Here is a 25,867-nt window from a genome sequence, read left to right as displayed (position 1 = left end):
GTGTACTGTGTGTGAAAGCACTCTGTGTGTACCTCTTCTGCCAGCCATGTTACTTCAGTGCATGTGTTGGTCACAGATATGTGCAGCAAGCCAAGTACAGGCTGCAAGAGGGTTCAGGAAAACCCAGTGGCAGTGGGATGATTCTTGAACAGGAAACTACGAAAGTACTTAGAACTTAAAATGAGACATACAAGGCCAAACACAAGTACATGTTAAAACATCAGAGGCTAATCAAGAAGCAAAACCAAGACCCTCAGACTGCAACAGCTGAGGGCAGTAACATCACCAAAAGAAAGCACCACATGCAGCCATGCATAGTTCAGGTGATCGTCTTATCTTTGCAAAGTGTGGTTACAACCAAACCGAAGGACTGTTCTGCAGTACATAAGTGTCAAACTGCACCTCCAAGCACAAGCACACAGGCCGAGAAGGGGGAGGGGAAGACCCCATTACACAAAGCCTCCAGTACAAAGAAAGCGTTCTTTCTAAACAAGCAAAGGTTTCTTTATACCCTCAGCCTTGCAACATTTCACTGCAACTAGACAGGAAAAAATCTGCCAAAAGGTAGGACACATTCCTGTCTTTTTTTTGTTTGTTTTGGTTTTTTTCTCCCCAAGTTATTAAAGCAGCAAATCCTTTAAATAATCCATCCCAATAAATAATCTGCATAGAAGAAACTTTCAACAGAATGTAATATGCGCAACTGAAAACTGAAATAACAGCCAAGCTGTGTTTCAGGGACACTGCAAGAAGCAGCAGGTTCTGCTTTCATGACCGCCGTTTCTGACTTCACACCTAGGATCAGATAAAAGGCTTACTGTACACATCCGGCACCGCAAGTCTTTATTGAGAACAAGCAGCAGCATTACCAAACGACGCTTGGTGTTTTTCTCCCCTTAGCCTGCTTCGCTATTTCAACTTTTTTTTTTTTTGCCTTTTTAGCACAAGTTCTTTTAGAAATTATAACATAGTATTTTTGAGAAGGTCTAGTTTTAGCTCCTCAGAACACAGACAATTTGTTTAATACTGCTTTTACTGGATAAAGCTTACCAGACATAAAAGTTACATAAACTTTAGAGGTATACAACATGCCCATAACCATAAGCGTGCAACTTTCTTTTGCATATACTGGGTTATTACTTTAGCATACATAATGTAACACCAATTCAGAATGATTAAATTCCCCTGCTATTATTTATACATACATATATAATCAAAATTGAGATAGCAGGCCCTACCTTGTCAACAGAATCTTCCTGTATTACGCTCCAACGACAGAAATACTGCTATTAAACATCTCTACACCTTCAAAGATCATCAGTGGACTGCAGAAAGCAGATTAACCCAGATCTAGGTAATGATGATGGGTCATAAGGCAGACATATTTCCAGGAAGAAGAAAAGCAGTTGAATTCCTTGTCATACCATTCCAGTGGCATTAGCACCACTACTTACTAAACCTGAATGCTATAGAACAGAAGAAACATAACACTGGGAATACGAAATCCCTGAGAGCATACACCCTTTCTGTCTTCTTGGCATCTAGTAACAGCAATCCACTATCAGACTGACTTATTATTGCTCTGAAGACAGTAAAAAGGCAGTTGTTCAACCTCCCAAGAAATCACACTTAAACAGTTATCATCAGCTTTTGTTAGCACCACAAAAATCACATTCCTCAATTTCATCATCATCATCAAGAATGAAGACTTTTGCCATCTTATTTTGAGCTTAAAAACAGGACTTTTGAACTTAAAAACAGGATGTGGACCAGTGGAGAAGCGCTTTTGTTGATCAAATGCAACTATGAAATAAACTGTATTAATACAAAGCTTCTGGAAAGCTTAGGATCAATTTGTACTGTGTATGAGAACTTTGACTAATTCCTCTATATAAACATGAACTAAATTTCAGTATAGATGTTGCTTATAAGTGTCAACACAAACTCATCCAGTCTTCCAAGAGACATGACAGACATGTCACTATTGTCATACCTACAATTTTTTATAAACTAGAAAGCTTAGAAGAAACATGGAGCAATATAGGAAAAATATTTTAAGTTCCGTTGTATTCCTAGAGGAGGATTGTACTGTTAATTTCAGCTAGAGATATTTCACAGAAATTATGGACTCACTGAAGTTGGAAAGGTCCCTTCGGATCATCATGTCAGCTATCCACATAACGCTACCAAGTCCGCTGCTAAGCCATGTCCCTTAGTGCCAAGCCCAAACCTCTCTTAAACGCCCCCCAGGGACTGGGACTTCACCACCTCCAAGGGCAGCCTGTTCCAACGTCTGACATCCCTTTACATGAAAAAATTCTTCCTGGCATCCAATCCAAATCTCCCCTGGAACATCTTGAGGTCATTACCTCACATCCTATCACGCGTCACCTGAGAAAAGACCAACACTCTCCCCACTACAGCCTCCTCTCAGATAGTTGTGGAGAAATAAGACCTTCCCTCAGCCTCCTCTTCAGATTCAACAAGCCCAGTTCTCTCAGTCTCTCCTCGTAACTCATTTCCTAGACCCTTCACCAGCTTCACTACTCTTCTCCACACACAACTGAGCAACTCAATACCCTTCTTGTGTTGAATGGCACAAAACTGGATGCAGCACTTGAGGTGCAGTCTCACTAGTGCTGAATACAGACAGAAAATCAATTTCGTTGTCCTTCTGGCCATACTATTTTTGATGCATGTTCAGATGCCGCTGGCCTTCTTGGCCACCTGGGTACGGTGCTGATTTGTGTTCAGCCAGCTGCCAACCAGCACCCCCAGGTTCTTTTCTGACAGGCATCTTTCCAGCCGCTCTTCCCCAGGTCTATACCACTTTATGGGGTTGCTGTGACTCAAGGGCAGCAGCCAGCATTTATTCTTGCTGAATGCCACAGAACTGGATGCAGCCCATCAGTCCAGCCCATGCAGTTCCCCCTGCAGAGCCTTCCTATGCTCAAGTAGGTCAATGCTCCTGCCCAACTTAATGTTGTCCTCAAACTTACTGAGGACGCAACTGACCCTCACATCTAGATCACTGGTAAAGAAGATGAACAAGAATGGCCCCAGTACCAAGCCCTAGGGAACACCACTTGTTACTGCAGCAAATCTGATTTAATTCCATTCACAACAACACTCTGTGCCCAGTCATCCAGCCTGTTCCCCACTTAGCAAACAGTACATCCATGAGAGCCACAAGCAGGCAGTTTCTCTGGCTGAAGGCTGTGGGAAATAGCACAAATGCTTGGCTAAACAAAAGACTTCCTATCATTCTTTCTTTGAAATCTTTATATACGATTTAACACCATGAGAAGTAGCTACGCACTGTACAAAATTCAGAACATTCTTTTATGAAAAACAAAAAAAGCCACAGAACCTAAACCTAAACAGATTTAATAAATGACTATCATTGCTTACAGGTCTGCAATAAGGAAGCTGCACAACAAACTCAAAGTTCTAATATAATATAAAAATAATGCACATTGCCTTACAAGGCGGGGGTATTTTATTAAAATGCACTCCATAAGGTTTAAGAGATTGTGACATACATCAATGACTTTATTATACAGTAAGAATGTATTTATTCTTACAGCCACTGCTCTTTTAGTCTGTAATAAATTTAACACCCAGAAGGTGTCCAGAAAACACTGAATTTGACAACAACTAATTAAGAACAAATAAAAATATTTTCAAAATGGTACTTGATCATCCTGTCGTATTACCAATTCAATGTGCTTTCCACAATAGTGAAGCTAATAGACCTATGACAGTTTGCAGATAAATGAACACAAATTTATTAAGCCAAGTTTATGGAAGACAATTTATAGCCAAAACTGTGACAGAAATACTATGCATATTTCTCATGATTACATTTTTTAAAATAGTGCTGTAAAGAACTGGGAAAATTTCAGGTAAAAAACACAGTAAGAGTGAAAGTAAGCAAATTTCACCTGTGAAATATTTAAGTAGCAATCTACTTTCTGCACTCAGGAAAAGATTTAGGCACGATGTTATCAATGTCAGAACACCACCATGAACAAAGAAGAGCTGTCTGTTAGTACACAGCTCTTAAATCTAGCAGAAAGAGTTACACAAAGTGACAGCCAGATGGAAGCTAGAACAAATCATGTAGGGCCACAAATTTTTACATGAGATCTAAGTACAGATGGAGGAGATGTTTGCTGAAACCTTGTAGTCAAGAAGGGTCAAACTTCTGAAAGGTGTTTTGGCCTAAAACTCTGCAGCCTACCTGGCTGATCACAAAGAACAGACGATGGCTGTCAGAAGGTAGACATGGGAATAATCAAACACACACAAAAAAGCAGGCACGTGCTCACTGACAAAACGTTTGGCTGCTACTGGCATTTCTAAGAAGCTGGGTAGAAAAAAAATAAGTGTGATATAACACAACAGAACTACCCGAGGTCTTTTTTTTTCAAATCCTCAAAGCCAGAACAAGAAATAAAACCCACTAACCCACACAGAGTTTAAAGACTGATGACTTACTGGCAGAATTAGTTTTCATGACCATATTATGCAAAGATAGGATGGTAATGATTTAGCTTTGGAGTTGAAACGTATCAAAAAGGAGTAAGCAGAGCCTCTCAATGAACAGTGTTTTCCAATATTGAAGAAACAATACGTTAGAAATTCTGTACTTCAGCTTTTTACTAGAGCTAGTGTTTAAAGAAAAAGAACCAGCTCTCCCTTCTAGTTACTGGAAACACACGGTAGAAATGGTATTAATTTGCTCTTGCATGGGAAAATGTGAAATATGAAAGTGGGAATAAAAGCTTTTCATATAAATGTACAGAAATAAATGAAAGGAAAAATACACTGGAGAGAAAAAAGGTGTAAAACCAATGATTTCTGGAAACAACAATATACAAGCAGTCAGGAACCAAAGCAGGGATCTACAGATTGATCAAGGTAAACAACTCAGAGGTTCATAAACACAGGAAATTGCTTCTCTACACTCAACACTCTGAAGTAACTCTAGAGGAACAGCGATGCAAATAAGGACTGTTTTCTCTCTATCTCATTTGACAACATTTCCTTTCCCTGTGAAATATAACAAGTGAATTGCATCTGAAAAAGTTACTGAAATATTTTGCTGATGTATAAAAGCTTAATAAAGAAGAAACGTGAGGAGTTTTGTACAGCTTGAACACTTCTGTGATATCTCATCAAGTTATCTGCCATCACTATCAGCACTCACCTCTAGAGTGTTTCTTTTGTTCCTACATTGTAAACAACTCCTGTACTTTTAGTGTCTGCTAATAAACTTTTTCTTTTTGTTGGATATCTGCTAAAAAAATATCAAAAATTGAAGTGTCTTTAAAAGGTTTGTTTGTTCTTTAAATGCAATTGTTTATTAAAGGGAGTAAGATGGGACACCTTTAAGAAACTACCAGCACACAGTACTGGTTGAGAAGCAAAAGCGATTGTCAGAAAAATCACAGACATAAATAAGCACCAGCACAGCGTTTCAAGACTCCTCTCACTGCTCACCGTTCGCACACTGCTGTCTCAGGAGCCGTAGCGGTGGTAGGAAAATGACTTGTAATGAAAAAATGTAGGGCTTTTATTTTTGTTACAAGCATATTCTCAAATGTTTTTGCTTTCTTTGGGTAATATTTCTATGCAGTAGGACAGAGATGAAGAAGCAGGCATACCACTGTTGCTGCAGAAATGGGATCCTTTGGTCATGGATGCAGAGATGTCAGAGGCAGCTCTGGGGCAGTAATGGCAAGCATCCATTCAGATCCTGCCAGCACCAGGATCCCAACACGTGGCAATAACTGTTACAGAAGTTCTCTGCTTGGGAGATGTATGCTGGAGGTCTTTCATTTAGCACTTAACTGAAATGCATAAAAAATATCCTCCCCGCAAAAGAATCAATGTTTCAAGTTTCCTTGGAACTATTTTAAACTTCATTATAATGAATGAAGATGAAATTTTAATCACAGGCCTGGAAAACTGGTTTTTGCCTAAAGAATAGTAATAATTACCAGATTTCATTCAATATGAGCAAACAGAAGACTGCAATTTAAAATGGCTAAATTGCCATTAGCTTTTTACTTTCAGTATCGCTTAGTTAAGACAAAAAAGAGAATGAAGTTGAATCATTTAAAATACTTAGTTGGTGGCCTAAGCTCTACATTTTCTTCATTAAAAACAGACAGTTGTAGCTATGAGTCTAGGAGAGTTCAGTTGAGAAAAGAGATTTAAGAATACAGAAGTAGTATCAAACAGAAAGGTGATGAAACCAAACAGATATCAGCACAAAAATAACAAGTGTTCAAATCTCTCAAAGCCGCTTCAGGAAAGCAAGTAGTTTTGGAAAAATTCCCAGTTGAAAGGACTAAAAGAGGATACAGAACAACAGAGTAAGCCCTTAGAAGGAAGAAAATAAAGTTAATGGCGCAGAGAAGACTATTGTTTTGCAAAAAGAGTAAGACAATACAAGAGCATACTTCAGAGTTGGTGGAGGTCATCTGGGACTCCAGGTGAGCTTGTTTTCAGTCCAGAAGTAACTGATTTAATGAACATATGCTAACAAGTGTTAATCAGCCTTTTAATTTGCATTCAATGCATTTAAAAGAGCTGGCTCTGAACATGTTTTATTTGCCAATGTTCTTTTTTGCAAACTACAATGGAAATTCCAGAAGATCAACACTGTGCTGAAAATGGGCAACTATCTTGGAATAGCAAGCTGCGTGTTCCAGGTACATACGAGCTCATTAACCTCCCTTGAACCCCAAGCCAAACAACAGGAAAGCTGATGGGATTCAATTAAAAATTATTAAAAGGTCTGAAATTCAATTAACGACAGTCAACAATTTTAGGAAACCAGTTTTCACCAAACAAGCACGAGTTCATCTTCTGATGAGATTAAAAATGTTCTCGATACAGGCAACAGCAAATAGCTAATGAAGCTTCCACAGCATACTTGGCTTTTCTATATGGCATACCATCATATTAACTGGTATCATAAGCTTTCATTAGAACACACATCACATGGATGAAAAATTACTCAGCTGCTGCATCTTCAACAGCGAACTACAGTGACCATTAATTAAATGGTTACGGTATCAATTAAATAAGAGATAGGGAGAAGCAGATCTCCATAGGATCAACAGCTTGCTGGAGTGCTGCAGTTCCAAAGGTGGATCCAGGCACAACTCTGTGGTCACTCTCTTTAAAAGACCATTACCCTTGCCACAGAAAGCAGCTAAGGACCTGCAATTTGTCTCTGGCGATTCCATAAGATTAGTATTTGACTTATTGATTGTTAAATAACTCATTTTCTTTCACCCCATTCCCCCGACCACTATTATTGTGGTGATAGCTTGTAATTTGAGGTTTAAGGGCTAACACTCATGACCACCAATTCCCATCTATACTGGATTAGTGAGCTTTTAATTTTTTTTTTGTGATCTTAGAAGAATTTTCTTATTTCTATATGGAGAACATAAGTATCAAACAAACAACTAAATAAATAAATATGATTACATTCTTGCTGCTTACTCAGCACAAAGCATCCTCTAAGTTAGGACACACCTCCTCTTTGTTCTAAGTGGGAAACAACTGTAAGACATGCAAGGCTTAAAGACAAAATTACACAGAGGAACTCTAACCCAGGACAGGAAAAAGGAAAATTGTACATAGGTCGGGTACACAGGACAAGCTTAAGCATCACCACACTGAGCAGTCCACATTACTTAAACCATAAAGAAAAAATACTCAAGCATCTGTGTTTTTGCTTGTGAGAGGGTGTCAGACTTAACTTGAGCTGATCTTTGGGTTATCAATGGCTTGGGCAGTTTCTTATCACCACAGGAAGTAGGAGCGTAAATGAGCACAAGAGATGCTTGAACACTTAGCAGATACATGTGGTCTCTCCAAAAGAGAAACCTGGGTCTTGTCACGAGGCATTTACAGCCTCAACAGAAGTATACACAGAAAAAATTAAAAGACATACAGAAAAACTGACACATTGCAGCTATTGTCCTTTAGAACTGCATGCAGTGTGTCAAGGTCTGAAAGACACAACAAGAGGAAAGGCTCATATACAAAACCACCATGCTTTCCTCATGCTTCATGCTTTTTTTGGTCACCACTGTAGTTCAGTGAAAAGCACACAGCTTTTGTGAGGGCCAAGGAGGTAACCTTGAACATATGTGAGGACACCAGTTCCTTCCCTGTTTTTCTGTTGGATGTAAAGAGTTTGTTTATTTAGGTAAGTGCTTTCCACATTTTTACACAAACACTTGATGCATTATCACAACAGAAGGGCAACTTTTTCATAAAATAATTTTAGAGTATGTACATATATATATATATATATATAAACAAAGTCTATATAAAGGAGCTTAAAATTACAATTTGGATTTTGATCTTAACTAGTTAATTTATCTTGGAACTTATTCTTCGTACAGATCTCTGAAGAGGCATAATTATCTGGCATTCCAATCCAAGAAAAACTGCAGAAAGGCCTATTATTTTAAACATTATCCCCTTTACATTTGGTTATAACCTTGTTTGACTGCCTGTCATTCTGCTATCCTCAATTTCCATGTTCTTTATTGCAGCTCAGCAGTGGGTAACATAGCAATGAGAAAGGGACCAAGAGCTCCATTTGACACAACACTCACACAGAACACCTGAAATACAACTATATGAGCAATGACCATGATACTTCTAAGGGAACTTCTTTGTTTTCTAACAAGTTTAATCCCAAATTCTGATTTTTCTGTTGAGTTGGTATTTTCTACATAAAAATGAAGCAGAATGAGTTTCCTCTACATAAGAGTTTGCAAATCACAGGTAAGAAGCCAAACAACAAGTAAAAACACTCCCAAAACACCTCCATGCATATTGTTCTGTTCACTACATCCAAAAGCACCAACTAGCAGTTTTTTGAGCCTCTATAAGCAATCTGACCATTTATCATTATGTTTAACCTTAACAAACCATATGCATAACCCTTTATTTTTCAACAACTTAATAAGTCACTAACATCATTGCAAAAATAACAAAAAACCCTCATCTACTTTGACTTCCAAATATATTTCTTCCAAATGCAATCAGTTTTTCAAAGTTATGTTACTTGATGATACATTTGTGAAAAAAGAATTCAAACATAAAACACAAAGCACACACTAAGCTTGTAAGCAGAAGGATCATCACATCAGACAACAGAAGCATAACCCCTTGACACTGCACACAGCCACACCACATAACCCCATTTATGAAGTGACTGAATTTTGCTATCACAGCAATGCCGAACAACCCATTTATACCCTCATATTTCTGAGAGGAACTGGCATGAGGAGAAGTCTCATCAGTTCCTAACACGGTGAAAACACTGATCTTCAACCACTGAAAATACATAACCCTTGACAATCTGGAACAAAAGTAAAATCTTACATTCCTTTATATGACATGAGAAAAACAGGTTACACACCATCCTCCTCTACCCTTACTCCCTCCCTCCTCCCCTCTCTCAGTCATTATCTAACACATCACTGAAAGAAAATCAAAAAAAGTATTTACACGCATTCCCAATCTGATGCACATCAAGCGTATTAGACTTCAGAAACAGAAAAGGACTTACCCAACGTGTCTTTTAGATTTTTAACCAGAGAACCTTTCTTCAAGCTGTTTTTTCGCTCCACATAATTTGATGGCACATATCCCGTTCTGTTGGCCGCGTTTCTTACCCTCCACCATGTCTTGGAATCATCTAATAGCCAAAGACGCTCATTTTTCTTGATGTCAAGTTCTTGGTCCTGCTGTGCAGTGTAATCCCACTTTGCAATAACAATAACTTCTTCTGTCATCTTTCATGGAGTCCTTCTGCAACGAAATATTAAAACACATTCACCAATCAATTATATCCTGTAAGTCTTGCTCAAATTTTTCAAGCAGTTCTGAAATATGCAAGAAAGGGGAAAGGAAAAATGAGGAAGTGCAATAGAGAAAATAAATCTCAGAATGATATCCCTTCTTTAAAAATAAGGAAAGTCGGTAACCTTTGTTGCTTTTTCAGCCACTGAAGTATAAAAACATCTTGATAATAAAGTCTAGTCATAAGATTGCCTCTGTATGTATATGAAACAGTGTTCAGATATACATTAATGCAGTAGAAGTTATAAAACCCATTTAGTTTTTTGCATATAGCGTTATAAAACTATGCCGAAGTTAGCACTCAAAGTGAGAAAAAAAACAAACAGTAACATTTCCTTCCATCCTGGTTATGATACTTAATACATAAATCCTATACTCACACTCATATAGACAGATTACTTGCAAGTCTTCTGCATTCAAAGTTATCCATCTATAGTAGGAAGTTAAAAATGCTTCAGTAAGTAACATAATTCAATGAAGAAATCCCTGCCATCAAGAGGGTACTGCTCCCATAAGCCTTGGTGCAGAATATACTGGAAGGGAGCACATAAGCATAGTTTTAGAAGAAGCATTTGCTTTGTCTTTGCTGCCAGGACAAGACTAGCTTACTCCAGTCCTGTGCTGGGTGGAGAATAACACCCATTGCATTCTGGATGTTCCTCAATTTCTTCCCTTCACTGTACTTCTCCAGAGCAAACATCTAGCAATCTTTTTTACTTATCCCTTTAGCACAAACTACCTTTTCGGAAGCTATGTGCCAGTTGCACGAAGACAATCGCATGCCTCCACATTCTTCTACACATCAGGTAATTACCAGAAACAACGTAGCTCCATGACAGCCAGCAAATACAACAGCAAGCAATGTCAGTACCACAGACATTCTAATATATTTTATAATGCCAAACAAAACAGAGTTAATTTTATCCTCTACATTAGAATCAGAATTGCATGGGAGAAAAAGAACTTGAAGATTATTAAGTTCAACAATCAGCCTAACCTACTGAGTCCCACATCCACATGCCTGTTAAACACTTCCAGGAACGGTGTCCCTGAATCGATGGAAGTCCTGGAGCGCCTCAGCTGAAGGAGCTGGACCTGTTCATCCTGAAGAAGAGGAGGCCCAGGGCCATCAATGTCTATAAAAACTTGACGGGAGGGCACAGCTAGGCTCATTTCAGTGGTGCTCAGTGCAAGGACCATATGTACAACCTAGCACAAAAGGGAGGTTTCTTCTGAACATCAGGCGCACTTCTGCATGGTCCCGTACAGAGCACTCCTTCCTGGGAATCTCCAGAAGCCACCTGGCCACAGCCTTGGGGCCAGAGGGATCCAGAGTGCCTTAACAGAGATTTTAAACACCATTACCTCACTCAGAAACTGTTCTGTTCAGTATGCAAGCTATGCACACCACTTCATTCAGAAAGGATTCCACCTGCAATCTGTAAGCGCACATGATTTCTCCATTTCCAACGAGAAAATGCAGAGGAACATAAAGTAGTTGAAAACTCAATTTGAATATAGGCGTACAGTGCTGACAGCCCCAAGATGAATTCAGAAAGTTGCAATGTTTTGCACAACAGAGGAGAATAAGAGCTCTGACAGTTCAAAATGCCTGCGATATATGCAGGTAGAATTGGTGTTACAAGAAAAGTCATTATACCTTTAAAAAAAAAATTCCTCCCCTTAAAACAGCAATCCTGTCTGACACTGACAAAGACATAGGAGAGCCCGAGCTTCGGAATGCAATCTCCAATAAACCGCCCTGCTTTCCGACTCACATGAAATGGGCAGATAGCCTACAAATCGATATGCTGATGTAGCCAGGGGGAGACTACAAACAAGCACGTTCTGGATGCCAGTGTTGTCAATATAATCTCTCTTCAATTTAGATTGGTTCATTTTATGCCAGCAATTGTAAAACGGTCAATTCACGCTATTCCTGGGGATATGGAGAGCATGAAGAACACTATCAGTTAGTTGGCTGATGGTGTCACTACGTGCAGCTTCCAATTCTAAAAAGGTTTTTTTACAACACCAACAGATTAAAACTATCTACCTGTATTACAAGCTGTTAATTGAAAATCATAGAATCACAAGGATGGAAAGGACCTACACGATCACCTAGTCCTCCATCACCATTACTACCCACTAAGCTGCTAGTAAATAACACACTAGGCATAACATTTGACTAATGACTGATAGAGAACCAATAAACTCTAAATCTAAGGGGAAAAAAAAAAGCAGCCCCTCATGGGAAGAGTCATCAAGCTTTTCTCCAAAGTGCTGTACAAGGACAGAGGCACCGGAAGAAAAATATACAAACATATGTCACGGCTGATGACATCAACTGTGTGGTCCTTAGAAATTCCCTCAGGACAGGGAGCCTGAGCTACCTGATTTCCACAATTGCAGCCTGTTGTTACATAAAATTACCACTCTGAATGAGAAATGATGTCATGACACAAGCAGACCCTTGTGTTACAGTTTTTTGCAGAAAAATAGGGGATCCAAGGTTCTCAGATGGCATCTCATACAGAGCCAATGCACTACTACACTACGTTTGCGGTTTTGCTTAATGTCAATAGCACAAGCATTCCTATCCAACAGGAGACTCCTTCTTTATATAAAGTTAAAATGTACCATATATCTGCAGTTAAACATCTGCCTACTTAAAGCCGTACAGAAGATTTTATTATTATTATTATTTTTTTTTTTTTTTAACGTGAGGGATCAGGGTTGAACTTCTTAAAATTACTTCCTAATAGTTACTTCATTCAAGTGGCTCCATGAAGGACAATACAGTTCTTCCTGTGACATTTGCAGAGCTAACATTTCCTTGTATGTGAATAAGGACACGTTTGTTCTCCAGGAGGGGGGCAGTAGAATTAAGTTTTGAAATGTTTCTGCCACATAGCAGAAAACAAAGGATTAGAAGCAATGACATAAAACTGCAGAAAACATAAGGAATCAAAACCATTACAATTTTCTGAAGCATTCAAGCATTCCATATAAATTTGACATGCATTCAGATTGTGAAAATTCCTAAGCATATTGCTTTTAGACTGCACAATCAAAAATACTGCAGTTCCTGCAGACTCTATGTTAACATGACTCTTCCGTATCAAGAAAACCCATTTCTGCTAAGAGAGCACAAGCTTGTGACACGTTCCTGCTCATAAAGTTCAAAAGCCCTAACAGTGAAAGACCAAACCTTCTCCTCACATCAGATATGAGAGTATCTCACAGTTTGAAAAACACCAAGGAAAAGCTACGAACAAATTCTGCAAACTTCAGGATATATCCCTACTTTCAGCCTCTCTTCTGCAAGCATTTCCTTCATTGCTAACAGTGCCAGTAAGCTGATTTGTTCGGCCAGTATTGTATATGCAAAAATGTAATTAACCAGTTACAAACCACAAAAGCCATATGCTTTTACTGTGTGAATATTAACAGACTATAAAAGTTAAAGCCAAGCTTGTTTACCAGTCGAGGTCTTTTGGAGATTGTATCAGACCATATCTAATAATAAAAATGAGTGGTAAATGGCAATGCTTCCACCTGGACGGAAGCATGCATACAGTTCAGGCTTACACTCTGAAACACGAGTGCCACTAGGCAAGCTTGAGTTGTAACCCTCCACACAGCAAAAGTGTCCAAAAATAAAATCTAGTTATTCTCCAAAACATAGGCAGTTTAAATTTGATTTCTCCAGAAAATATGTAAAGTTTCATAGAATCACAAAGGTTGGAAGAGACCTATGAGATCATCTAGTCCAACTGCCTGCCTACCATCAGTGTTTCCCCACTACCCTACAACTCTTAGTACAACATCAGAATGTCTTTCACGCATTTCACACAGTAACTCAACCACCTCCCTGAGCAGTTTGTGCCAGTGCCTGACCATTCTTTCAGAGAAAAAATGTTTCCTAATGTCCAACCTGATATTTTCTTCTGGAGATTATAGCTAGAAGTTAAATGTTAAGTAAGGAGAAAGTGAAAACAAAACTGAAAGCATTGCTCTGCAGGAGAAACTCAACATTAAGTACTGCATTAGAACGATAAGTGGTTTTATTACAGTGACCTCAAGCAACTCCACTGTGATGGCAGTCTCATTAATGTTATCAGTACTACTATGGAAGTTCCAGGGCATCTTTCTACTGCCTTCTGTATCTAAGGTTCACAGAGGCAGCAGTTAACTTGAAAGGTAATATCTGCACTGTTTCACCAGAACAACCACTAGCAGATAAAACCAAAGATGACATAACTCAAAAGTGAAACACTAGAAGTACAATGTCTTGTGATTCTAAAAGTGCTGCAGATCTTTAAATGAAGACAAGACTTGAAGTATAAATGTCACAGAAAATGTCTTTAGGTGGAAATTTATTTTGAAAGAGTTATTTAGCTAGAAGTAAAAGAGCAGCTTTTGGCTACATCAAAATACATGCTTCGGGGAGGAAAAACAAGAAAGGAGATGGAAAAAAATGACTTACTGAGAGTGAATTTCTCATTCATGCATAAAACAACAGTTACCAAAACTTTCACTCTGTTCTGATATACAGGTTTTTTAAATCATTTTCCAGAAAAACTGTACCAATACTAGGAACACCTGTGTGCAAGGGCTGGATTGAGCTCAGAGTTTCAGCCATTTTGCTCCTCCATCCAGCTGGTGGTTCTCTGTTAGGAGACAAGTTCTATCTTTAGCAGGAACTGCACTACTCCAGAAGCCCACATGCAAGTGTTCTAACACAAATACACCCTTTGGGGAGAGAAAATGGAAATTGTGCCAGGCTAGGAAGGCAGTAAACAACAGCTCAGTGAAGGGAAGTCAGTTACAAACAGACTGCACTGAAAGGCTGCTCAAACAGATGAGGAACATTAGCTAACTCTACGACAAAACAATGCAAACAATATTTCAGAATCAAGCTTAAATGTAGAGAAACTTTACTGGCTCCCACAAACTTGTAAAACTTGTAGTGATTTTTCATACACAATCAACTACTTGCTCAGTTGATAGTACCTACAATATAAAACTTCCCAATGTCATTACACAGATCTCATCTTCTATTGAGATCACCAAGTCTCATCAGAAATGTCTCTTTCCAGAGATAACACGTTTCTTCCATAAATACAGATCCCTCCAGCACACTGTCTGACCTGAGAGCTTCTCCTGCAAGCTGACACCAGCCCCATGTCCCACCAGCTGAATGCCCTGCCCCTACAAGCAGCAACTCCTCTTGCCTGCAGGAGTAAGGCTCATGGCCATGCCAAGGACAAGCTTAGAGCAGTCAGTGCGCAGGGGAAACAACGCAGAGCTTTGAAGACTCTCTAAGCAAAGTACTTGCTCTCTCTATTCACCACTTATTTAGCAAAATGAAATATTGCTGAAAAAATGACTGACAGTAATGCCTGAAGTTTAATCCCTCACCAAGGGAACAAGCAAAAATTCTATTAATAGGAGGTGACAGTGCACATAACAGACTTCTGGAATTAGATGTATTCCTAAGACACACTGAAAGAAAGGTAATAACTTAATTGATATGGAGGTTTTTAAGTGACACTGATGTACATAAGATGTAATTACTATACAGTATTTAGTTTATTCTCTTGGGAGAATGAAAAGATAGCTAGTGACATAGAAGTTTCCTCCAAGAACTGAGGGCTGAACAACCTCTCCTTCTCCATACACCAAACTTCAAAAATCAAACCAGGCTTTGAGCTCTGCAGCCTGGGCTGCTGAAGGCCCTGCCACCTGCTGTTCCCTTACCACCTTACCTTTCACAGGCTACAGCAAATGGGAAGCATGTGGCCTTCTACAGCAACACAGCTGTGGAAAACAAAAAGTCTTTCTCCATCAGGGCCACTTTCATAGTAAGCGAATGGGATTACTGAATTCAATGATTAATGAAATAACTTATTAGATCCCTTCACCTGAAATGCACTTGAAGGTCTGAAACTTTTCTATTGATGAAGATGCAGTCTGTGCTTCTGCTTCAGGTCTGATGGTTTGTTTCCACTTACAGATGTTTTAATTGCTGCTTGTGCATGGTTGTTTTTTTTTTTAATTGCCTTTACTATTATTTTTAAATGCACTTGGAAGAACAGTTTTGACGTGCATAAAAGAAAATCTCTTTAAAAAGAATAAACAATTTTGCTTTATTTCTAGCTAACAGCAGCCCTTTGTTGTAACTGGTAAAAGCCCTTCCATGCTCTGTTGCAACAGCTCTTTGCTGAAGCTCAGACAAATGATAGTGGATCACATAAAGGTCACCTTTTCTAACGGCTTCTGCAGTTCAACACTTTAATATGGCAAATAATGTGTCAATCCATCTCAGGGGACATATTTATTTGGAAAGAGGTCACTACACCAAAAACTATAATACGAATACTCCTCCCATCTCCACCTGTAAAGAAAGCATCAACTACATAATTGTAGTGACCAAAGATTCATTGTCTGGCTATGCAATTTTAAGGTGTCAAACAGATACCTATGTAGAAAAACCTGCAACAGGACAGAACAGTAATGATAAAGATTCAGCTCTGACGCTCTGATAGAACTCAGCTCAGCAACCTTCAGTGTTAAGCTTTAAATTCAAGAACTGACACTGAGCACTGAACAACAGACACAATTGGAAATTTAAAACTGATGGATGCATTCTGTTTATCAAAGGGAAGGTGTTCAAGCTGAGCTCTCCCTGCAAAGATCTCTTTTCTTGTTTTTAAATCAGTGACTGAGGAATAGAACATTTTTGAATGCTTACAGATCTATGTACTTAATGAAAGTATTGTCATGTAACCACACACAATAATATCTGTAGTAAATATATGTATACAAATAACCCCATATGCCTACATATATCTCTCACGTGCATACATGCACACACATTTTGCTGGGAACAGTGTTCCTAGAATACTATCTGAACACATAGTATACAAGAACAAAAAATACATCCAAAATTTAAAGGGGCTTCACACTGAGAGTAGAAGCATATACACACACATATACACACACACTCAACATTGTACACTCTACTGGTATTAGAACTAAAACATCTGGATGTCCTAAAATTGCTGACTTCTAATACCAAGTGCGGCAATTAATTTGGAGTACTTCGAAATAACTTCTCATTAGGATGCAGTGACTACTGAGCTAGAAGTGAGTAATCACACTGTGCTATATCTAATTCAGTGTGCAAATTGTATCTAGTCACAAGCAATAGAAGATGATGTTGATATTAAAGTGGTCAGTTTTCAAAACCTAAAACAGTGTTGAATGGAAGCTGTGAGGAATAAGTGTGAACTAAAATGTAAATAAGTTACTAACTGTGAAAGAAGAATGTTTTATTACATTTCCTAAACTACTCTCACCATTTTCCATTTATGAAAGAAGCAGTATATGGTTAAAAGGATATCCTGTTTAAAAAAAAAAAAAAGAGCAAAGAGCACCAGAGAATTGCAGCATTTCCTCCTCCCTCTGACTCTTCTTTTTTTTTTTAAAAAGAAAAACCTGATAGAGACAAGCACAAGTCAGGAAATGCAAACTGAAGTATCAAAAGATGCTAATTAAGAACTATAAAACACTATTAAAGTCTGTCTGACATAAATTAAACATTACCAATAGAATATGTATAAAATACAAAATTAAGGTTCTTGTAAGAAAAAAAATGCTGAATACCTATTTCTGCACTACGGGATTATCTTACAGTGACAACTATTTTCTGTTCAGTCATTAACTAGGGTAGTAAAAATAATGAATACAATTAAACACTTAATCTTCAAATGCACCCTAAGATAGCAGAGTTGCCCACAAAGTTTTCAGTATTGACTGAGCAAAATTTGGAGCAATAAGGAAGTTCTGGAGAATTACAGCTGTGCCACTAGTTTGAAAGTGTAAATGGAACGTCCCTGGTAACACTGCTAAGTTGTCAGCCTAGCTCTAACTCCAGAAAAATGAAGGAGAGACAAAGAACTCTCCATCCTCCACCCCCCCCCCCAAAAAAAACCCCACATACACACACACAAAAAAAAAACAAAAAACACCCAGACACAGCCTGCTAACAGATTATGGATGAGTAGTTGATAATTGATTAAAAGGATTTCCAAGAGGGTAGGCAATTTATTTATTTTTTAATAAATATTTTTCATTTCATCTCTTAGTAGATGCACAGACCTAAATCTAAGTTTGCATCCATGAAGAACGAATTAACCACCAGCTGAGTGGCAGATCCAAGGATAAACCACCCAGGAAAGTTCAGCAGAAAACAGGAATGTTTCTAGCTGGCTCCAAGACATTTGCTCTCAGGTACAATAATACTCAGTTTCCTCTTGAGTCACTTAGAAAACAGGGTAACTACAAATAAATATTTCAGGAAGAGCAATACAACCTGGTGGACTTGTTAATTACATTTGAGATTCTTTGGCCTGTTCAGGTCAACTCTAAAGGCACTGTGTGTACTTTTTCTTTTTTCCCCAATGACAGTTCTTACTGAAATAGAAGTGAGCTATGCAACTTCAAAACCAGTGAAGGATTAATCTTAATCAACCAGCAACTTAAAACTATACCAGTTATGTAACGTTATCTTGATGCTATCAAGAAGCCTGCCCCCTCACATCTCAAACACTTTCTCATTGTCTTCTAATGTCTAACGACACAATGTTGTGAGGTTTTGGTTTTTTGTTCATTCCAATGGATGCCTCTAACATATTGTTTGATTCTTTCTGCTCTACAGTGTAGTTGGTATTTCAATCTCTAATACAACTGCAGCTACACTGTAGTGTCTTACATCTTGAGTTCCAAAACTACAAACAGGAAACCTCAAGACTAGTTTGGTGGTAACGAATTTCTGCTTAGCTCCAATAGAGCACAAAAGTTAAGTTTGTTCTCTGTCTTATAGGTGGTTTAGAAGTCTTTTTAAAAAAAATGTGCAAAGGACTAAAGAAGAATACAAACTAAAAACACACAAAACGTTCCTTCCTGCCAAGGAGTCAATACAGTTCTTTTTACCATAAAAAAAAAGACCAAAAAAAAAAAACCAATAACTTACATACATTCAAATAAAAACTTGCATAAAAACATATTTGTAAAAAGATTCCCACACAACATTTTCATGAAGGCTATCCCATCAATTAACCTGTTCAGGTCAAGTTAGCAGGGATGGATTCAAGTCATCTCTTAATAAGTGAACTCACTGTTAGGAAAGGGAGCAGTTCTGATGTCGGAGCATGCATCATGCAAGCACGTACCCATGGCCCTAATGATACCTCTGATTGATTTAGCCATCACTGTGCTGGGTTGCAGCCCTCTAGGTCTCACCCAAGCACCAAGGTGCTACCCAATGTTTGCTGGGTTGGCTGAAAGGCCAAGAGGAGCACAGTGGATACTGACGGGTTACACTCACTCATGCCTTGCCTCCTCCGTCCGTTCTTGTAGGCCAGCCACCTCAAGACCACACTGCCCACTTCTCAGACTAACACTGCTTTGCAGTTTGGAGAACATGGTGTCAGAAGTTGATGTCGACAAGAAAAGGAAACATTACTTCCACAACAGTGAGTCTCCAGAATGTATTATTAGATAAGAATAACATGGCTACCACTTATTTGAAAAAGCAGCAGATTAAAGTGTTACTTTAGCCGACATCCTCTCTAATGGTAGAATAATCCTCCGTAATGTTACAAGACAGGCTGCCACAGCAACAATGAACACATGCTTGAATTCTAGCCTCCTATTAATGCAATAATGACCTAATTGTACATGACGTTCACTCAGTTTCATGCTGTAACCTTCTTACCATCTTCACAATTTCAGATTTCTTCTTCTCCAATTAGTGGTACTGCTATGACCCAAAATGTCCTGGTCTGAGGCATTTCAAGATAACCAATGTGATGCTCTTACAAACACACTGTCTTTCTTATTTACATAAGTACTCATCTGTTTAAGGAAGTTAAGTTTTTAAAAATCTTTTGATGTCTTACTTAAAAAGAAAGATATTTCTATACCCTTTCTGGAACAGCATGCCTATTATGAAGAAGGCAGTGTTCATTTTTAGCTTCTGACAGATGATTTAAATTTATAATTTCAAAGGACAAAAAGCTGATATTCTGCAGGAGCAAGCTGGTATTATATTAATGCATGTTAAAGTTTAGCAGCACTAGTTCAGAGCCTTATAACTTACCTCAGCTTAAAACAAAATGATAATAGTTATGGAAAAAGCATTCTCACAGGTCTTAGCTAAGCTGGAACAGAAAGTGCAAAGGGTTTACAATAAAAATTGGTCTGAAGTGCTTTGCTACACATGGGATTACTATTAAGAAATTGCCCAAGGACAATCTTCAGGGATTTAAAATAAGCAAACCCCAGACCAAACAACAACAACAAAAAAAACACCCATATTTCAGCTTCGCATTTTTCATTTCTCCCCTTTTTTCTCCAGAAATTTGTATTTACTCGTATTTTTAATGCATTTGGAAATCAAGACCAAGATTAACAAATAATACTTGCAACTGTCTAGAGGACAGAAAATGCTGAGAGAATTTTGTAGTTAGATGGCTTGGCTTCATTAGTACTTCATCCAACACAGATGGTATTTTTCGAAGAAGGTATTTTTCCATATCTTGAACACTACACATAATTGCATCTTTTCCTGTCACTCTTATTATACACTTAACTTAATCTCATTGCGTTTTCTGGTATCTCTGGTCTTAGTCTGTTGCAAAAGCAAAAAAAAACAAAACACAGTGTCTGATAATGAAGCACTCCCAACAGCAGGTAGGCAGCTAACATCACTTCCTACCCATTGCTTCCACTCGCTCCACCTGCCTTCAGAGCCCAGTCCACCACCACCTCCTGTGAGGCCCGGACACAGCAAGCTGTGGGGCCATCTCCACTACTCCCCGAAATGCTCTGTACAGATGCAACTGGTCTGTGGTGATTTTTTCCATGATTAGTTAAGAACTCGCACATCTTTTTTTACATGCACTGTCATCAACAACACTTTCTTTTCTGCATTTTGGATAGCACAGATAAAACCTATAAACAACAGAGAAGACATCTTCAGACCTCTCAGCTTCAAGCAGCACAAGGTGGGCTTGGATGAGAGATCATCTTTGGATGCAGAGTAAATCAACCAGAACCCCAATCTCTGCCTTGCACCCAGGTAAATACAGCAACAGACATAGGAGAAAGAAAGAAAGAAGAAAAAAAAGCAGCTTTTCCTGAATTCTTTTAAAAGCACTTTTAGAGAAGATGCTGAGCTAATAATCAGCTCAACATTGCATTCAAGAAAACTTCCAGGGGAAAGAAGGAATTCAGGACCACATCTCTCCTCTAAAACAGCTGCAGCGATGAACGGCCTGATCTCAGTGCTGCTTTGTGGTTGATTCTACTAAGTCAGAAATATGACAAGGCTTAATGACTAGTGGTGTTTCCTTGGACTGTCAACTCCCCATTCTTCCCAGCAGACCAGATTTAAGCCAACTTGCTTAAGCCATTCGGAGACGTAAGAAAGCCAAAGTCAAGATAGAAGATGGGAAAATTCTAGAAGAACACAACACCTATGAAGTGTACAGACAAGAAAAAATGGCAAACCATTTTACACTGACCAGCAGGCTCTTACAAAAGCAGTGACAAGAGTCCAACACACAAAATCACAGAGAAACAAATGCCCTACGTTGACATCTAGTTAGCTGATAGATGGATGAAACACACTCTGTGTAATAACAAAGCAAGCTTACTGCTACTCATTCGCTGATGGTCTCACTTTCACTTCAGCCATCCTTCTTGCCTTGAAATTAAAAGTCAGCCATTCATGACATGGTAAGCATCGTAAGATTTTATAAAGGAGGCATTCTTGAATTTCGTGAAGGATTCAAAAAGCGTTTGCATAAGCTGTTTTCACTGTATCTTCTCTTTCCCTAGCTCAAACATTCAGCAGTGTGCATGAATTATATTTCATTAGAAGTGCTAGTACATTTATGCACCATGTAAGCAAAGAACGGTCCTCAAACCTAAGCAGCATAACCTTGATCTTACACAGAAGGACAAAGCTCAGAATCACAGTAGATTGCTACACTTTACAGCTAATCCCTTGAAACACTGCTACCTACTTTTCCAGGGATTTCACTTTAAACTGTCTATAAAGTGCTGAAAATAAAATTGAACTGTTGACCTTCTGTTCCCCAACAGAAAAAATCATATATTCTTTTTTATATATTTTTTTTAAACTACAAAGAGGAAGAGATGCTCGTTCAGTTCAAAAATGCATTTATTCCCACCAATCAAGGCTGTTTAAAGAAAAAAAAAAAGAGGGCACTGTTTATTTCTAGACAGTGTTCACTTAACACTTTTCAGCAATTTATCCATCACATTACAAATTTAATTTACTGCATGACAGTAGGAAATTCTGAAAAAATACATATATTAAAAATTGTTTTAACTTTCTAGTTCACAGAAACCTAAGCACTTAAAGGCCCTGTTTGGACTCTGTTCCTATAAACTTTCCAATTTGCTGTTATTTCAAATACCAAATAAATTCTTACACTTATGGATTACTTACTAGGTCACTTGGAATAGAATTTATATTCTACATTGAAAGATGAACGTGCATAGGAAGGTGAGGGGGAAGAACACTTCTCTATTTAAAAATCTTTTAGAACAAAATGTCATGCAGAAGTTTACCCAAACTCAAGGTAACCCTAACAACTACTGACAAAATCTAGGAGAGGGTTTCTTAAGCAGAAAACCACTTTCCAGAAGTGGGGTTTTTGAATGCTACAAGTAAAAATAACCACCAGACGTAAGATATCTTTATTCTTGTCTGTGTGCTTGTGTGTGTAATCAAAAAGGAGGCTTGAAAGATGCAGTGTTTGATTTAGTTGGATTTAGTTACATTTATTTCTATTTAAATTTATGCACCTTCCTGATGAAAAATCGCACCAGAGATGGTCACTTAAAGCCACCTTTTTACTTTTCCAATAGGACACATGCCTAGACGAGGTGCAATTCAAAATGAAGATATTTTCCAGCATCTTCTATTGATATGTAACAGCCTCACAAGTCACTTACTGGTGAAATCAATGACTGCTGCACTAACGCTACACAATTTAAAAAGCAGGAGCCAAGATAAGAAAGAGTCACCCAAGCCTCCCCCTAAAATCATCTGTTTCCCTTCAATCTAACAAACTTCTCAGAATCATACCGAGATCCCCTCTTAACACCCTCAAAACACAAAAGCAGATGAAACACTCTAAAGCTTCACCTTCCCCAATAAAATGGGTCTCAAGCCAATCTATCCTACAGATCTTCAAAATCATTTACATTTAAGTTAAGGCTGTGCTCTTGGCCTGGAATGTTGGCAGTATTCGTTTCTTTTAACAAAATATTTCTTACATATCTTCCTCCAGCTTGAGTGAGTGCCTTTCAGAAAAGAGTAGCAGTTGTGAATGCTCTACCACATGACTACCGCAGGAAGTCTCTGTTAATTCCCCTAAGGGGAGGGGTACATGCCTACACCAAAAAAATACCATTCAGAGAATGGGACAGAGAACAACAAGGACTTTATTTTTTCTAATTTATGAGTGTTTCTGCAAAACACGCTCCATAGAACACAGATTTCCATAAGCACACTAAGGAGATGCACTTCATCCTGAACTCTTACCTCGCAGTTCAGCTGCTCTAACACTGCTTACCCAGATAAGGGTAAGCGAGGAAGTCATTGCACGGCTGTTAGCCCTAACATCATTTTCCACTGCACTAGAGCTGCTGCTCCGGAAAGTACTTCTGAAAGTAAACCAAGTAAACCTGAGTTTTCGCACAGAAACTGTTACCCAAAACCAAGAAAAAGTAAACTACTCTCAACTCCAGTGCTTCAACAAAAGCAATCTTTTCCCTAAATCCCCTTATCTTCTGAGAGAAATTTCTCCACAGCCCACTTTTCTGCAAAAAAACTCTGTCTGCAATAAGCAAGTCAGTTCAAAATTAAACATTTGGCTTTGGCTGCTACATCATATTCCCTTTCATCTAAAAAGCGTTACGTACTTTCACACTGATGGGATATTCTGTCCTCACTCATGGGCATGTTTTCTTCTTTCCACACACTAGATAATGATAAAATGCATCAACAAGAGTGAAAGGGAAATGGAGCCAAATAATTTCCAAACACAAAGAGAGGCTGTGGGAATTAGTATCTGTACTTGAATCAAAATTAAATAAAAGAAAAACAAGTTCAAAGTCACACAGGTCTGAAATTTGGAAGTTTAGCTGTAAGTTTTAGTCCTTCCAGATGAATACAAATAAAATAATTTACATTGGTACCAAGTTTCAGTGAAAGTGACTACTGTTCCATGTACAGTTTAAGCTGGGAGCCATAAAAAATATTTAGTGTTTCACAGCCTCTAACAGCACCTTAATATTGCTGGTATTAAAAACTCAAGAACAAAACACCACAGCTCTGTTTTAAGGAATGTTAAAACAAAAGTAGACCATTTCTTCATTACCTATATGAGATCTTATAGAGAAGCCAGGACTGTTATCAAATTTGCACTGGGCCACACTGATTAGCTTTTCAAGAAAATTCATATGCTAAAACTAGAACTGTGAATAAGTGGCTGAAAGAAGCGGCAAGAAATAATTCCCCTAGTTCACCAAAAAAATGTATTACATGTATGAAGTTTATTCACAAATTATCTCAAGGTGGTGGAACAGAAAGGTGAAAGAAGATACATGTCTCCTGTCCACCCAGAATCATACAATCTGGAAGGGACCTTTAAATGTCATCTGTTTCAGCTCCCCTCCAATGAACAGGGACGTGCACAGCTTCATCAGGTTGCCCAGGACCTGATCCAGCCTTGCTTTGGAAGTCTCCAAGGACAGGGCATTCACCACATCTCCTGGTGAACTCTGGGATGAACAGGAAAATAAGTTACCCTTTCCTGGGTCACAGAGCCTGTAAATGCTTCAAACGACTAATACCAAGCATTTCCAGTTTATTTGTTCTTGTGCTCCTTGTTGAGAATTAAGCTCTGAGGAATAGTTCTTGCACTGAAGTGTTTGTTGATGCCATGTTCCTGCTTCTCCACTATGTAATACATTTAGGTTCAAAAACTCTCAATCCTGAAAAGAAGTTTTAGTTCCAGAAAGGTAAGTAGTCCTGTGCACTGCATCCAACGTTGTCTTCCTTGTTTTAACTCTTACAGAATGAGCCAAGTCTCAGAAGGCAGAGATGCCCAGCCATCACTTATGGGCCAGAATCTGTTCGGTACCTGTTTCATGCCATCATCTTCCTCTGTTGCTCCTAAACCACAGCAAGAGAGCAAGTTGCAGCAACCCACTCACAGCACTGCTTCCACTTTTCCCCCCACCCCCTACTAACAGCAGCAGCTGTTCCTCACACAAACAGACATAAGCCCACCACATGTATGTGACCACCACCACCTCCCCTGCCATTTTGGCCACATGGTGAAGGCAATACATGGGGAAAAAGGTACAACTTACAGATCTTGAGATTTCCCTGCACCTCAGAACAAATGTGTATCCCACAGTACCTGGAGCATAAGTCAGCATTTGGGAACATAAGCTGCTGTTATTTCACTGACAGTAAGGTTCAAAGTCTAAAGGGCACTACTATCAAAACCTTGCTTACAAAGTTGTTTAAAAAAAAACAGTTTTATAAATATATGCACATATGTTATATAAATACATATATTATACACATATACTGTATATTACACGCATATATACACACAGAAGTATAAATAAAAGATTGATTCTAGTGAAAACATCTTACATAACTTTTTGTTTCGAGATACATGCTTTACCCTCCAACATGCCCCATCTTTATCATTACAACGCAGTACTCTCCAGCCATGATGGAACACATCTTTCCAAATCTTATCTGAATTCAGAGCTGGTATTAAATGCCATTCAACAGTCTTCGTGGAGAATAAAGAGATGAAAACCAATGCTTGCTCTA

At 38.5% G+C, this 25,867-nt stretch overlaps 1 protein-coding gene across 2 annotated transcripts in view; it reads right to left on the bottom strand.

The window, feature by feature from the left end:
• Positions 1–25,867, bottom strand: part of NCK2 (NCK adaptor protein 2) — an 89,382-nt gene that overhangs the window by 25,462 nt on the left and 38,053 nt on the right. For both annotated transcript variants that reach the window (XM_048932471.1, XM_048932479.1), the window contains exon 3: positions 9,614–9,855. In XM_048932471.1, coding sequence (XP_048788428.1) covers positions 9,614–9,839 — 226 coding nt within the window. In that variant the 5' untranslated portion in view covers positions 9,840–9,855. The remainder of the gene's footprint in view (positions 1–9,613; positions 9,856–25,867) is intronic.

The sequence above is a fragment of the Lagopus muta genome, chromosome 1, assembly GCF_023343835.1.
Source record: "Lagopus muta isolate bLagMut1 chromosome 1, bLagMut1 primary, whole genome shotgun sequence".
In the NCBI taxonomy this organism is placed as follows: domain Eukaryota; kingdom Metazoa; phylum Chordata; class Aves; order Galliformes; family Phasianidae; genus Lagopus; species Lagopus muta.
This window is presented reverse-complemented; position numbering and strand designations above follow the sequence as displayed.